At 37.4% G+C, this 13682-nt stretch overlaps 1 protein-coding gene across 1 annotated transcript in view; it reads left to right on the top strand.

Annotated features, from left to right (window-relative positions):
• IFT43 (intraflagellar transport 43) overlaps positions 1-13142 on the top strand; it is a 70924-nt gene extending 57782 nt beyond the window's left edge. The window contains exons 6-9 of the mRNA XM_081948122.1: positions 9389-9461; positions 9715-9790; positions 10352-10414; positions 12665-13142. Of these exons, the coding sequence (XP_081804248.1) occupies positions 9389-9461; positions 9715-9790; positions 10352-10414; positions 12665-12781 (329 nt within the window). The 3' untranslated portion in view covers positions 12782-13142. The remainder of the gene's footprint in view (positions 1-9388; positions 9462-9714; positions 9791-10351; positions 10415-12664) is intronic.
• The last annotated feature ends 540 nt before the right edge of the window (positions 13143-13682 follow it).

Here is a 13682-nt window from a genome sequence, read left to right as displayed (position 1 = left end):
TTTCTTTCGCTCTTCAAGTTTAAAATTTTCACTGTTGATTTTGTAGTAAGTTCAGTGGTAAGCAAGCAAAGGAGATGAGAGAAAAGCAATTGGGGTGCTGAGAATGAGTTGATATTTCATGGATAAAACCAGGGTTAATATAAATCATAGTTTCATGTTATATGTTGACATGACTACTCTCTGTCTTTAGGGAGTGTTGCAGTATAGTTCCAGCTTTCTGAAGATTTGTTCTAAATTTTCTAAAGTTTTGGCTTTGTTTTTACTGAAAAGATTTGAAACACACTTCCCAGATACTCAAAAAAATGGTTATTAGGTTGATCTCAGAAAAAATAACTATAACCCTCAATGTTTATATTATGGCAGCCAGTACAGTGTAGCTATGGAACATATGTTTCATCAGCTTCCTTAATATCCTTACAAAACTGAATGAGCAGCCTTATTTGTGTCTGCCTTCACTCATGGTTCCTTTCAGTTTATGAAGGCTATGTAGCCTGTTGCTTTCTGCTTTATTTTTCTTATATCTACGGTATTTAGAAGAAAAATAATTATCAGATCGAAATTTTCTAATTAAAACCATTTTCTAGTATTTGGTTACTGTAGTCTTTGATGTCTCTCTGACAGGACCATGAAATGCATGGGGTGTCTATAGGGACAGAATTTGCTGAACATGGTGCTTTGTAAATGCGGGAACACAGTGTCGCAGCAGCTCATGAATATGAAACGCCCATGATGCTACCTCAGTGGACTTGAGAACACAGATGAATCCTGTCATGTGCTAAATGAGACCAATTTCTTTCATTTAACTTCATCTTCAATCAGACCCTCTTCCATTTGCCTGTTTAAAATTCCCTAAACGTGATGCAGAAGGTAACAGTGCTTCGTGAAAAAAAAAAAGTTTTGCAATTGTAAGGAAATTAGAATTGCATGTGGTTGAAGTTCCATGCCTTAAAAATCAACTTCTTTTATATAAATTAGATAAAGCAAGTTTTGTTTTAAAGACTCTCATTGCACAAAATGGGCCAGTTAACTTTTCAAATCTCTTTATTTTATGTCTTAATTTTCTAGTTTTGTACATCAACATCAACATAACACTGTACATAAATATTATCATTTACATTCTTGCATTCTGTATCTTGCATTCTGTAGTTATAATAAAAACTAAATTACTACTAGGAGACTTTTTCATTCTAATTTGGCTACTAAAAACAGCAAGTCAACAAATTAGGATCAGAGCCTCTCTCATAAATTATTTGAGGCAGGCTTTGATTATTGGGAAAATTTAGTTTCTGTCTTCTCATAGATCAACATCATTGTGAATGTTATGTGGGAGTACAGCTGCTTAGGAATTAATTTTTAACAATGAGTATATGAGCAAACCTATGTATAAATAAATATACTCAGTTCATAAACATATGACATGAGAATTTGATTATTAATCTAATAGGGTATTAGATGTGTCCTGTCATCCTAAAATATGGCTGGAATCTCTATAGCTTTGTAGATATTACAGTTATTAGTTCATTGGCTTTCCTTGTTAAGACTGATGGAGTTTAGAGTTTTTGGAGACATACTGTATCCTTCCATTCCCAACATAAGATTATATGCCATGAAACAAGCTTTGGGCAAAGAGAGTAGTCATTCCCAGTAAAGTAAGATAAATCATAATGATCTTTTGCCAAGGAACTCTAGTCCCTCTTTTGCAGTCTTATTTCTGTACTCAATAAGTGTCACCCAGTTCATTTAAAGGGTTTGAACCCATCGGAAAATCTAGACACTTGTTGCTTCAGAGGAACTCACCAAAGTACCATTTTCCTTATTTTACTTATTGTTCAATATATTTTAGTCAGCCTAACAATAGAAATTCTCTAGACAGTTCTGGAGATGCATATATTTGAGATGCAGTTCTTAGACTTCTCTGTTCCTCTGTCTAGAGTCATTTGTCTAAGCTATTTATTTGTTTGAATGCAAAGGTTTCAGAAGTAAATGCTATTGATATTATTGAGAACTAAATAAAGATATGAAAGTTAACATTTTGCCTTAGATCAGCATTTCTGATAATTTGCATCTTGTACTGATTACGTTCTCTGCATGAAGCAGTCTGAACCGTGTAGTTAATCTGTAATGAGTTAATTTGTGGAAGAACTTCCAAAGAATTGGAAAAAGCCATTCCAGTCAAGTTTTTTCTTTTACTCAGTACAGAGATTATACTTGAACACATCAAGTAAAGTGAAACACATGTTTTCTTGGTAGTTGATTTTATTTCTGAACTGAAGTTATCATTAGAAAATGTTTCTTCTGCTGTCATTTGGAATCTGCCTGCTTTATTGGAAGGTAGGTTAAAGTGGATCTTGCCTAATGAAGAATAAACTGTAGCTTTCCATGTAAACTTCGCATCTGTTTATGCTAAATTTAATTCTATTGTTTTTAGCCCATTTCTTCATTAGTAATATATAGAATTTTGTTTCTGACTAGATTAGCTGCCCTACCAATTTCGTATCAACTGCAATTTGGAAAAGTATTCCTTTTTCCCTATCATTTGTTTAAAAAATAGAAAGTGCCCAGGTCATAAATCCTATGACCTAATTTGAATACTTTCTCCAATTTGATGATGAACATGTTTAAGCATTATTTGAATATATGATTTGAGCCAGTTATGCATTCTCTTGATTATCATGCTGTTCAGCTCACACTTATTTATTTATTTATTGAATTTATATTGCTGCCTATTCGCACATGGCGACTCATATAAAAAATCAAACTAATAAAAGAAGTCATATAATAAATTAATATACTAAAATCACCCCCACCCCAGCGACAGCACCTCACACGAGCCATTTAATGGGCTCCATCTCGCTCTGGGTTCCCCAGGCCCTCCAGCAGAACCAGATCTTCAGCACCTTCCGGAAGAGTGCTAGAGTGGGGGCCATTCTAATTTCTGTGGGGATGATGCTCCAGAGAGAGGGGACCACCATGGAGAAGGCCCGTGTATCTCCCTAGGGGATGAATCCTGCAACATTCCCTGCCTCCCTTCTCTGATTGGATAGATGTAAACGGCAAGAGATGGTCCCTCAGATAACCTGGTCCCAATTAATCCCAATTGGAATGCCATAGGGTACTTTGTCAGATGCTATCCTGAAACCATATATAACATCTACACCTTGTTTTTTAACAGAAATTATTAATTCAAAAAAATGAAATCATTCAAGTTGGCAAGATCTTGTTTCCAAGGTGCTTATAGATCAATTGCTAAAATGTTCTCTGGTACTGATGTCAAATTAAGTGGATGGGAGTTCCCTGGAGCCTTTATTTTTAGATAGGTATATCTTACCTGTTCTGACCCCCCTCCGTCCAGTAATGAATGCTGACACAGGCTTAGCTGGAATGCCATACTTTATTGGCAGGACTATAATCTTGGTGGCTGAAAGCCCAAACACGAACTCACAGATAAGAACCTTGGCAGCAACCCAGACTCCGACAGATACAGATAACAGCTTCTCCAGCGTGTTCCAAACGGGAACCCAAAACAGTTCAGACCAGACGTACTGCAGATTACTTTGAACGGTTGTGTCCTGCAAGAAGTCTCCTCCCCAAAATCTCTCCTTAAATAAACTCTTGGGAGGGGCCAAGCCACAACCACCTGGGCTTGATTATCTCTGAGGAGCTTGTCTCCGGAACAGCTGTTGCCGTCACTTCTTCGTCCTCCTTAATCTTGCCTCAGGGACAAACTCCCTTTGATCTTCCCCACTGCTCCATGCCTCAGGCGCCTCCTGGTGGCCAACCAGCCTCTCTGGTCCCTGCTCTGTGTCTGAAGTCTGCCCAGGGTCCTCCATCTCTTCCATAGCCAACTCATAAGGTTCGTCGCTTTCTGAGTACCTCAGCAGCTCCAACGGATCCTGCTGGGCTACAACACTTACCTATTTCAGGCATTGGGTCTTCCACCGGTTCTCCAATTGTCAGCTAGATTATATGCAGCCATGTTGGTTTGTTCCTCCTGTTTCTATTTTTTGTCCATTTGCAAGATTTTAAAAACATTTGAAGCCATTTTGAATTCCTTTCCTCATTAGCTTTTCTGGCGATGGAATTTAGAATTATTATTGCTCAGGATTCATTTGATGTCCATGTTGCAAGTTTGTCCCTTTATTTTGATTTCCCTTAAAATCAAGGACTTGGCACTATACGATCATTTTCTGACGGAAATTCTTCCATGGAAGAATCATGGTTGGCAAAATTTGCCTTTCAACGGATATCAGGGTAAAGTTCCCCTATCATTACTAAGAAAAATGCTTTAGGTTTATTACATTAATCTTAGGACTAATCATAGTGTATATTTCAATATTTTTTTTACTAAAGAATATGGTTGACTTCAAAAAATTGTAAAAGCCTCCAAATAATAATATTGCACTGTTAAACCATATGTGGTAGGTTTTTTTATTCTTTATTTTTTTTCATGTTTTGTGAGCCTTGGTTTGTTGTAAAGGACTCATTCCACTAGTTTAGAATAACCATTCCTTCTTTAGAATAAGCAGAATATGATAAATTCCATTCAGCCTTGAGCAACCAGCAGTCTCACTCCAATGGTGAAACAGTTGGATAGCCATCACTATATTCAGTGCTCACAGCAGGCCTTGCAACAATAAATGAGTTGTATGAATTGACCTCAATTCATTACTTAAATTAGAAGTTGCCCTGTCTGCCCTGCCCTTTTTGTCTGTTTGCTTTAATAGCTACTGAGTTTATTAGTTTTAATTTCTGGCTCTTACCATGTGCAGGCACTGCTGCTCTCATCCAGCAGTTTTGGACACCCAGAGCATCTAAAAGGCATTTAAAAACCAAGGTTGTCTATGAAAGAATTGGGTCTTAAACACAATGTATATGACTTATTCAAGACCTGGATACAGGTAGTCCTCAATGGGCAACTGTAATTGAACCTGCCCATTGCAGTTGTAAATTGTGACGGTCATAAAGCAGGTCATGCGACCAACTGATTTTATCTTTTTTGCTGTGGTTGAGAAGAAACATTACAGTTGTAAAATGAATGTCACGGTCATTCAGTGAATCCATTTTTGCTCTGAGGCATTTTGCTTAAAACCAGAAGTAAACACTGGTTTTTCAGCAAAAACATCATAATTCAAAGGCACATCACAGGACTCTGAAAATGGCCGTAAATGTGGGCCAGCTGGTGATGGCCTGAAATGTGATCATATGATCAGGGGAGAGCAACCATCAGAATGGGATCCTAAGCACCTTGTCAGGGGACCATTGTAACTTTGAGGAGTCACTAAGTGACTGATTCGTAAGTCAAGAACTACCTTTATTGGATAGGTGATTCCTAATGATTTAGCTGTTGTCCATTTCTGTCAACTGATATTTTTATTCAACTGGAACAAAGAACTTTCATCTAACTAATGGCCACATATAGTTTTGAGAGGTACAGGAGACTATACTTCATAGTGGACATAGTCATATAAAATAGAAGGTTAAATATAAATAATACACTCAAACCCAGCCAAAAGGTAATGCACACACCTAATTCAAAAACTCTACTCATGTTCAAACATACATATATTGGTAGAATCATACTATATTAATCATTTTCTTTTAATAATTTACTTACTATCCTCCGACACACCCACCGACCCACACACACCATTAAGTTGTAAAAACTAAAATATACTGTATCACACCACAGGAAGGTGATCCTGAAGTTAAGAGTCTTTCCTTAAAAAGAAAACATAAGAGAGAGAAAATACTTTATCATAACTAGTTTACCCATCCTGTCCTTTTCTTCCACTTAAAAATGTATTTAGTACATGTTGTACTTGTGTGTACAAGTGTTTCTATCTATTTATGCTTATTAGAAGCCACATTCCAAAAAAAGCAGGGCTATAACAAAAATGAATAAATATAAATTGTATTGATAACTATTGATTAAAATTCATTGTCTATAAAATGTTCTCCAATTATATCCAATAAAGTCAGCAGGCAGGTAATCCATTTTAGCTGCAATTAATCTTCAAAGGCATGTATACCTTCCTTCCTCGCATTTGTTTGTTTTTAAATAGCAATATCTATTCTTAGTTATTGTAAAATAATCTCCTCCTCCATTCAAGGAAAAAACTTTGGCAAAATATGGTATTTTATTCTCCATTTATAATTCATTCCAAGCTCAGTAGAGGGAGCTAAATCAGCACCTAGGAGTGGATATTCAGATGTTCTTAGATCTGAAAATAGTTTTTTTTAAAGGGGGGGGGGAATTGAACGGGGCAAGCCAGATAAAGAAAGCAAAGGAACAATATTGATGATCAAGACTGAGAAACAGCAAGCTGCGAATAAGCTAAAATGGGTTTAGTTTCAGATGGAAATGCAAAAAGGAGACAGTTGAGGAAGAGAAAACTACACTGAGTTTTGGGAACAAAGAGAAGACAGAAAGAAATAGACTGATGTTGCAAAATAGAGAAGAGGAGAAGAGCGGTAATTCTGATCAGTCCTCATGGAAGACCTATTAAAAGACAGTCCAGAAAAATAAAACAGCAGTTGTCTCATATATCAAAACTCAAACCACTCAAATATGTTACTAATAACTTAAAACTCATATTGAACAACTGCACTGCACTTCTCAGGGTTGGGTGGGGTAGGCCCAAACCTGCATACATTCAACCATCCTACATGAAGTAGATTCTCCAGATAGTCTGAAGAAACATGAAAATAATGGTAATATGGGATTTAGAGCTTGCAACAAAATAGATGTCTATTACCAGTACCATCTTTTTGTACCATTTTCTTGTACCAACAGCACCATTACAAGTCCCAACAATTTTGTACCCAAGATAAGATATGTCTTCACATGCTGTTTCTCTAATTGATCTATCCCATTTTCTGCCAACAATGCCACCTTTGGGATCTATGTAGGACAAACAGGCCACAATTATTTTCACAAAATAATTAATGGACGCGAGTTTGACATCAGAACTCATAAAAAGGACAAAGTAAAAGTGGAGCTTTTTAATCCTTCAAAACACTCCATTGCAGATTTCAAAATTCTGGAAAAAAGAAACATTCTCAGTACAATTGAGTAAGAGAGTGATGGACTCTCATACTATACATCAAGGGTTCATACTATCTGAGAAGGTCTTAACAAACAGTGGGATTTTAACACATTAAAATTATTATTTGATATGGTACTTGTAATCGGCATCTGCATAACAATCCTGTTTTCCCTCACTTTTCTCCCCATCTCAATTTAAAATCTACCTCATTTTAGCCATTCTGTGCTATCTGGTACAGTCATCTGGGTTCATGAAAGCTTGTGCTTTTTAATGAAACGTGTTACTCAGAAAATGTATCTCTTTTGATACTGTGCTGACATATCAAATTTCTTCCGTTGCTGAATGTTATTAGGAAATTACAAGGAACAGAAAGGCAGGATAGCAGTGACAGAGAAAGAAAGTGATGTGGTGATGGGAAGTATAGCAGAGTGCAGTTGAAAATGATTTCCAGAGGAAAGTGGGAGTAGAAGGCAAGGGAAGGCTGTGGAAAGGCAGGGAATCATTGTAGAAGGCACTCTCAACCTGTTGGTCTACATGTGGCTGGAGGCTGCAATTATTGCATTTGTGAGCAAAACGCAGTCTTGTAAAATTTCAATTCTGTGTCTGTGCATACTTTATCACTATGGCATAGATTTGCTAAAGAAGGAATTTCAACAGCCCCATTTCTTTTATATTCATTTAGCCTATGAGCTAAAAACCACTCTGATTTAGGCAGCAAGTCCTTGGATAGTTGAGGAGCTGGAAGGCATAACTCTGCGGAGACTGTCCAAGCTGTCACTGTCTCTTGCTTTGGTTTGGCTCTGTTTTCAGCCTCTCTTTCATTCAGCTCCTTCACCAGGCATCCAATTAGAGAGAATTCCCACTGTGTGGGTTGCTCCAAACACTACCCTTGTCAAAAGTCCACGCTAACCCTTGCCCCACTGCAGATGGACCAGTCCTGCTTCCATCAAGGTCAGAGGAATCTGCAGAGGAGGGGGAGAAGGAATGTGGAGGAGCAGAGGTGGCCGGTGCATTTGGAACTGTGAGGGGGGAGATTGAAAAAGACCTGGACATGGGCACTAGACTTCATAGGACGGGCACCTTTCAGACAAGGCAGCGCTTAAGCAACCGAATGGCTTGATGCAAAAGCAGTTACAGACAAAATCTGAAATGGGCTTTGCAATCTTAAGGTACCATCCTTGGTTAAGATAGTGTGTAAAAGATTTATTCAATATTTATTAATCACACTGATAGGCTGCCCACAAAGCAAGCAATCCTAAGCAATGTACAAACTGAAAATATTTTTTTTTTAAATTAGCAATCAAAACTTCAGCTGAGCCTGCTAGTTCCCTAGCCATCTAACTTATCTGGGACACTATAATAAATTTCAGAATGGGATCAAGACAGCTCAGAGAACAATGATGCCCAATGCTTAAGCATGAGGACTTTAGTACCAAACTATTCAAGAGCTAGCTTATTGAAAAAAGGCATATTGTGATTGAGGACGAATTCATTGTACTAGAAGGTGAATGGAGGCTGTGTTTCTATGAATACACATGTGCATGTCTTTGTACAAGGTACATAAAGATTATTCTTCCATTCAAACATCCAACTATTTTTTTTTGCTTTTATCTGTTGGAATATTTATTCATTTATTTAACATTTTATCCTATCTATATTATGTTTATAAATAACTCAAGGCAACTAACATATATAATACTCCTTCCTCCTATTTCCCCAACAACGTCAACCCCGTGAGGTGGATCGAGCTGAGAGAGAGAGAGTGACTGGCTCAAGTTTACTCAGCTGACTTCCATGCCTAAGGCAGGAGTAGTACTGATTTCTAGTCTGATGCTAAAATATACTTAATTTTTTGGCAAAGATTATATCTGTCTGGTTAAACAGTTAAAAAAGAAAAAGTAGGAGGAGGATCTTAGTTGTCACATAAATTAAGACTTATTGTTAGGACAGGGACAGAGATTGTGTGTCCTTAAAGATATTGATAACTTATGTCCTAATGTCAACAGGTATCATGGCTATGATGAAAGAGATTTGGAATTGTAGTATAGCAATAAAGTCTCTGCAGATTTCATATACCAGTATTAAGTTGTTGGGTTTTTTTTTGTCTACAAATATATTTAAACTATTTGTCCATCTGATCCAGAATAGTCTGTTCCAGTTGATACCTTCCAAGCAGAGGCTTTTCCCATCACCTGATGTTTTTCATTTGAGGTGCCAAGGATTGAGCAAGGGGCCTTCAGATTGGAAAGCCTATGCTCTACCAATGAACTATGGTCCCTCTCCCAAAATAAACTTTGCAATTCTGTAGTAATTCTTTCTTACTCATCTTTCATCTCTTGCAGATATACCAGTGATCCCTGACTTGGAGGAAGTACAAGAGGAGGACTTCGCCATGCAAGTGGCAGCCCCCCCTAGGTATAGTAACCCCAGAATTAGTTCTACTAGGTTGTCCCGCTTGGATCAACTTCTGCCCCACAGGGCTGGTTTTTGTACCATATGTTATAATAAGGGCAAATGAGTCCTTCTTCTGAAGGGAAGAAGTAGCTGCTGTAGCTATTGAGTAAAGCTAATTAAATACTTTTTAAAATTGGAATCAGCTCCATATTTTAGACTTCCTAGTGAAGGATGGTGAGTGCTAATTTTATTTCTTCTCTTACCCCAATCACAGTGTTCAGGTGAATAGAGTGCTGACCTACCGTGACTTGGACAATGATCTGATGAAGTACGCTGCATTCCAAACCTTGGTGAGTGCAAGGAGATGGAAAGAGAGATTTATTTATATTTCTTCCAGGAAGAATGGAGCATCAAGACTTTTCTGTTGATACAGTACTACATAAAATTGACATTTATTACATTCTAGATGTCCTTTTTTATTCTAATGTAATATATGTATATTTTAACTATTGCTTTGATAGATCCTTGGCCTTGGAAGCCTAAATAAATAACTAGTGAGTTTATTTTCTTATTGCCTATGCAACATTTTTGATGTTCCTTTTAATCATCTTTGGACATTCAGTAATCATATAATTCATTTGACAGAATGTCTTTCAAGACTTATTTAATTGGGAGGCAAGACTAGACACTGAGTTTTGGAATTTGAATTCTCCAAATGTATGTATCTTGTTATTGCTTTTGAAAGAATTTTCTAGGTGAGATGTTAGTGCATTTGGTCTGCTTTGCTCCCTTGTTGGACACATTATGTGTTTTTCAGAGAAGGAATGGGGCTCTCTTGCTATAATAGATAAAATGCAGATGTTGCTGCTACTTGTTCTTCGAGGAAATATGATTTTAATGTGTTTTCATAGGATGGAGAGATTGATCTCAAATTGCTAAGTAAAGTCTTAGCACCAGAACAAGAAGTACGAGAGGTGAGTTTGGTTCTCAATATTTTTGCTAGGCCTGCTCTTAAAGTTAGCATCGATTTAAGAATGTTTGTTTCACCCCACTGCTTCAGTTCTCAGTTTCCTTAGGAATTTGCCTTATTGGGATCATAGTATGGACAACATTTTAATGCTTCTCTGGGTTTTTTTGGTTGGGGGTGGGGATCATCATACCAAGCAAGCAAGTAGTACCCGCATAAGCCTGAAGTCCAAACAGAGATGAGATTGATCATCTAATCAAGGAGAGAAGCAACTTAGAACTGAGGAGAAACTTCCTGACAGTTAGAACAATTAATCAGTGGAACAGCTTGCCTCCAGAAGTTGTGAATGCCCCAACACTGGAAGTCTTTAAGAAGATGTTGGATAGCCATTTGTCTGGAACGGTATAGGGTTTTCTGCCTAGGCAGGGGGTTGGACTAGAAGACCTCCAAGGTCCCTTCCAACTCTACTATTGTATTGTATTGTATTGTATTGTATTGTATTGTATTGTATCTATGCAAAGAATGATAAAATATTCTCACAACAAATTCCCAACTGTTTCAATGCCCCTTCCAACCCTAGTAATTTGATGAACGGGATGTTTAGACTTTTTTGTGCAGATGCAATGGAATGAAAGAAGTGAACCCTTTTCACTGCGCCCAGTTCCATGAAGTAGGATTACAACTGTGCCTGAAAGAACCCCAATCTATGTTTGGTCAGATTCAGCCCAGACATTCCTCCATTCATATTGCATCACTATAGTAGTACATTGCTTCCTTGCTCTCAGCTTCCTGGTGCCAGCTGAGCGCTGCTAGATGGAAAAGGATACTTAGTGATGGTTTCAAATGATGTTCAACAAATTAGCCAGGGATTCAATAGGACTCCTGATTGGCAAACATGTTCGGAAAACTATATATTTGTTTTCTGAATTGGGTGCCAATCTAAGACACACCAGGGAGTGATTTTTGTGACATTGGAAAGCTTACTTTCATATCTCTATCAGTTGAACTGGAGAACAACTTCAGTGTGTGTAGGACTGGGATGAGGTGATGTAACATTGATGTCAGACTTTCAAGGTAGACCAGACTAGGGAACCAAAGTCATGCAGAACCAAACTCATGCAGGCTAATATTACTTTTATTATAAAAGCATTATAAACAGAATCTTGCAAGTCTGAATGTGTTCCCTCTCTTTAAGGAGGGTCTTATCTGAGGTGTTTTCTCAGATTACAGTTCTGACCCTGACTCATATTTCTTTAATTGTCCAGTAGTGCCTCTTCCCCCTGTTCTTCAAGGTTATTCCTTCTACCTATTACAGGGCCTGAAATCCATCAAGATAAGACCCACAGTATATCACATTGATGCACCAGCAATCATCACACTTATCTCAGAAAGACAGATTATTATGCAATGGGGTGACAGTATTTAAACAGTATTGCTGCATTATTGTGGCCATCTACAGACTAAAGCAAATATTCAAAATTAAAACACTGTTGGTTGGAGCTTCTGGTCAATGAGATGAATTCTCATAGACCATAGTCACCACTTCTGCACCTTCTGGTCCTAGCCTGCTGCATCACACAGTATCCCAGAGGATAGCACTGAGAGAGATTAACTTTCTTCTCTTGTCTTAAAATATATACCATGTCAAATACTTATTCAGAATTAAATCCTGGTTAATAAAAGTTTTACCAGCAACTGGTGTAGCATTAAAAAGCAGAATCTTAAGGGCGAAGGGTCCACCTTGATTGTCACCTGGATTTCTTTGATTAGACTACAACCTGGAAGAGAGACAGGTCACCAGTCTATCCATCCTTCCATATACCAACAAAGTTCCCCAAAAAACTTTGTTCTTTCGCCACCTTCCTTAAACATAATGTCAGTGACTGTTACTAAGATACAGCAAAAATAAATTATTCTTCCTCTGTAACTTTCCAAACATTCATGAGGACAAGAAGCCTGGGCCACCAAAGGGATTCCCAGAAGTCAACCTCTTTAGGTCACCTTTCAGTGGTAAACCCACTAAGGCAGAATTCCTTTTAACTCATGGAATGGGATGATGAAATCTCTGCAGACAAACCCAGCTGAGAAATTCTTCTGACCTTCTCCTGCAAAGACAAGTGATCCCACTACCCTTATTAGCACTTAGGGATTGGGTCCTTGCTGTAATGTATTTTTCCCCATTTGAACTGTGTCATAGTATTTAGAAATATGTTGCCCCACTGGTACATTTTTTAGATTTGTTATTGTTCTTTGACAGGATGACGTCATCTGGGACTGGAACCATCTATACACAGAGGTTGCCTCTGAACTTCTAAGTGAATGGGACTCTGGGCAATCAGAAAAAGAAGAAAACCTTATGAACAAGAATGCTTGAATTTTGATAGATTGCATAAAAGCACAGTTGTAGAGACATTCCTTTTTAGTATGATTTCTATTTGGGAAATTATTTTTGTCTACACAATACAACAATAGCTATTTCAGAAATGTAACAAAATTCAAAAGGAGTTTAGTATTGATATTCAAGTTAATTGGTTATATTTTTTTTATTAACTGGGCAATAATTTTCAATTCTCTTCAGTAGGTAATATTTTTCCAAGTACTTACATGCCTGTTTTAAGATTTTTTTTCTTAGATACATGTATGCCTCATTGTAAAATGTTATGCTTTACCCTCAGAGCTATTATAGTTGAACAAGTCTGGAATATTAAATTGATTTATTACCTTTCCTCATTTAAGTGGTGACTCTAACATATATTCAAATTTGTTTAAATGTACATGAATAATACATTTGTCAAGAAGAGGCTACACAAACAAAAAGCAACACAAGTGCGCCATACATCACATGAGCATTTTGAATTGGGAAGTGAACTGGGAATACCAGTTTCCTGTTCTAAAATATGCTGGGGTTGACTGCTTTCCCTAGATCATAATTTGTGAATTTATCTATGCTTATCATCAAGGCTAATAGTACACTTGGCAGTGTAGTGGGCAGTGAAATGGAACCATCAACATTAACTAAACCCATTTTGAGAATAAACAGCATATTACAGGTGTAAAAGACAGGAAAATTAAGAACTTTTTTCATTTTGAATTGGACTAGTCTAACTTCCCTCCAAAACTGGAACAGAATATTAGAAACTACTGAGCAACAACAGAAGGGAAAGCAGCGGGGATGAGCGTATCTTTTCAAAGAGATTTGTCTGAATGTGCAAAAGCATCTAAGGAGCCCCTTGTTTCAAATTGCCAAGGCTGTTGTGGCTGTTTTCCAGGTTTTC

Source organism: Natrix helvetica (assembly GCF_964273705.1).
Source record: "Natrix helvetica genome assembly, chromosome: 1".
Lineage (NCBI taxonomy): Eukaryota > Metazoa > Chordata > Lepidosauria > Squamata > Natricidae > Natrix > Natrix helvetica.
The sequence above is the reverse complement of the archived record's forward strand: the minus strand, read 5'-3'. Positions and strand labels throughout refer to the sequence as shown.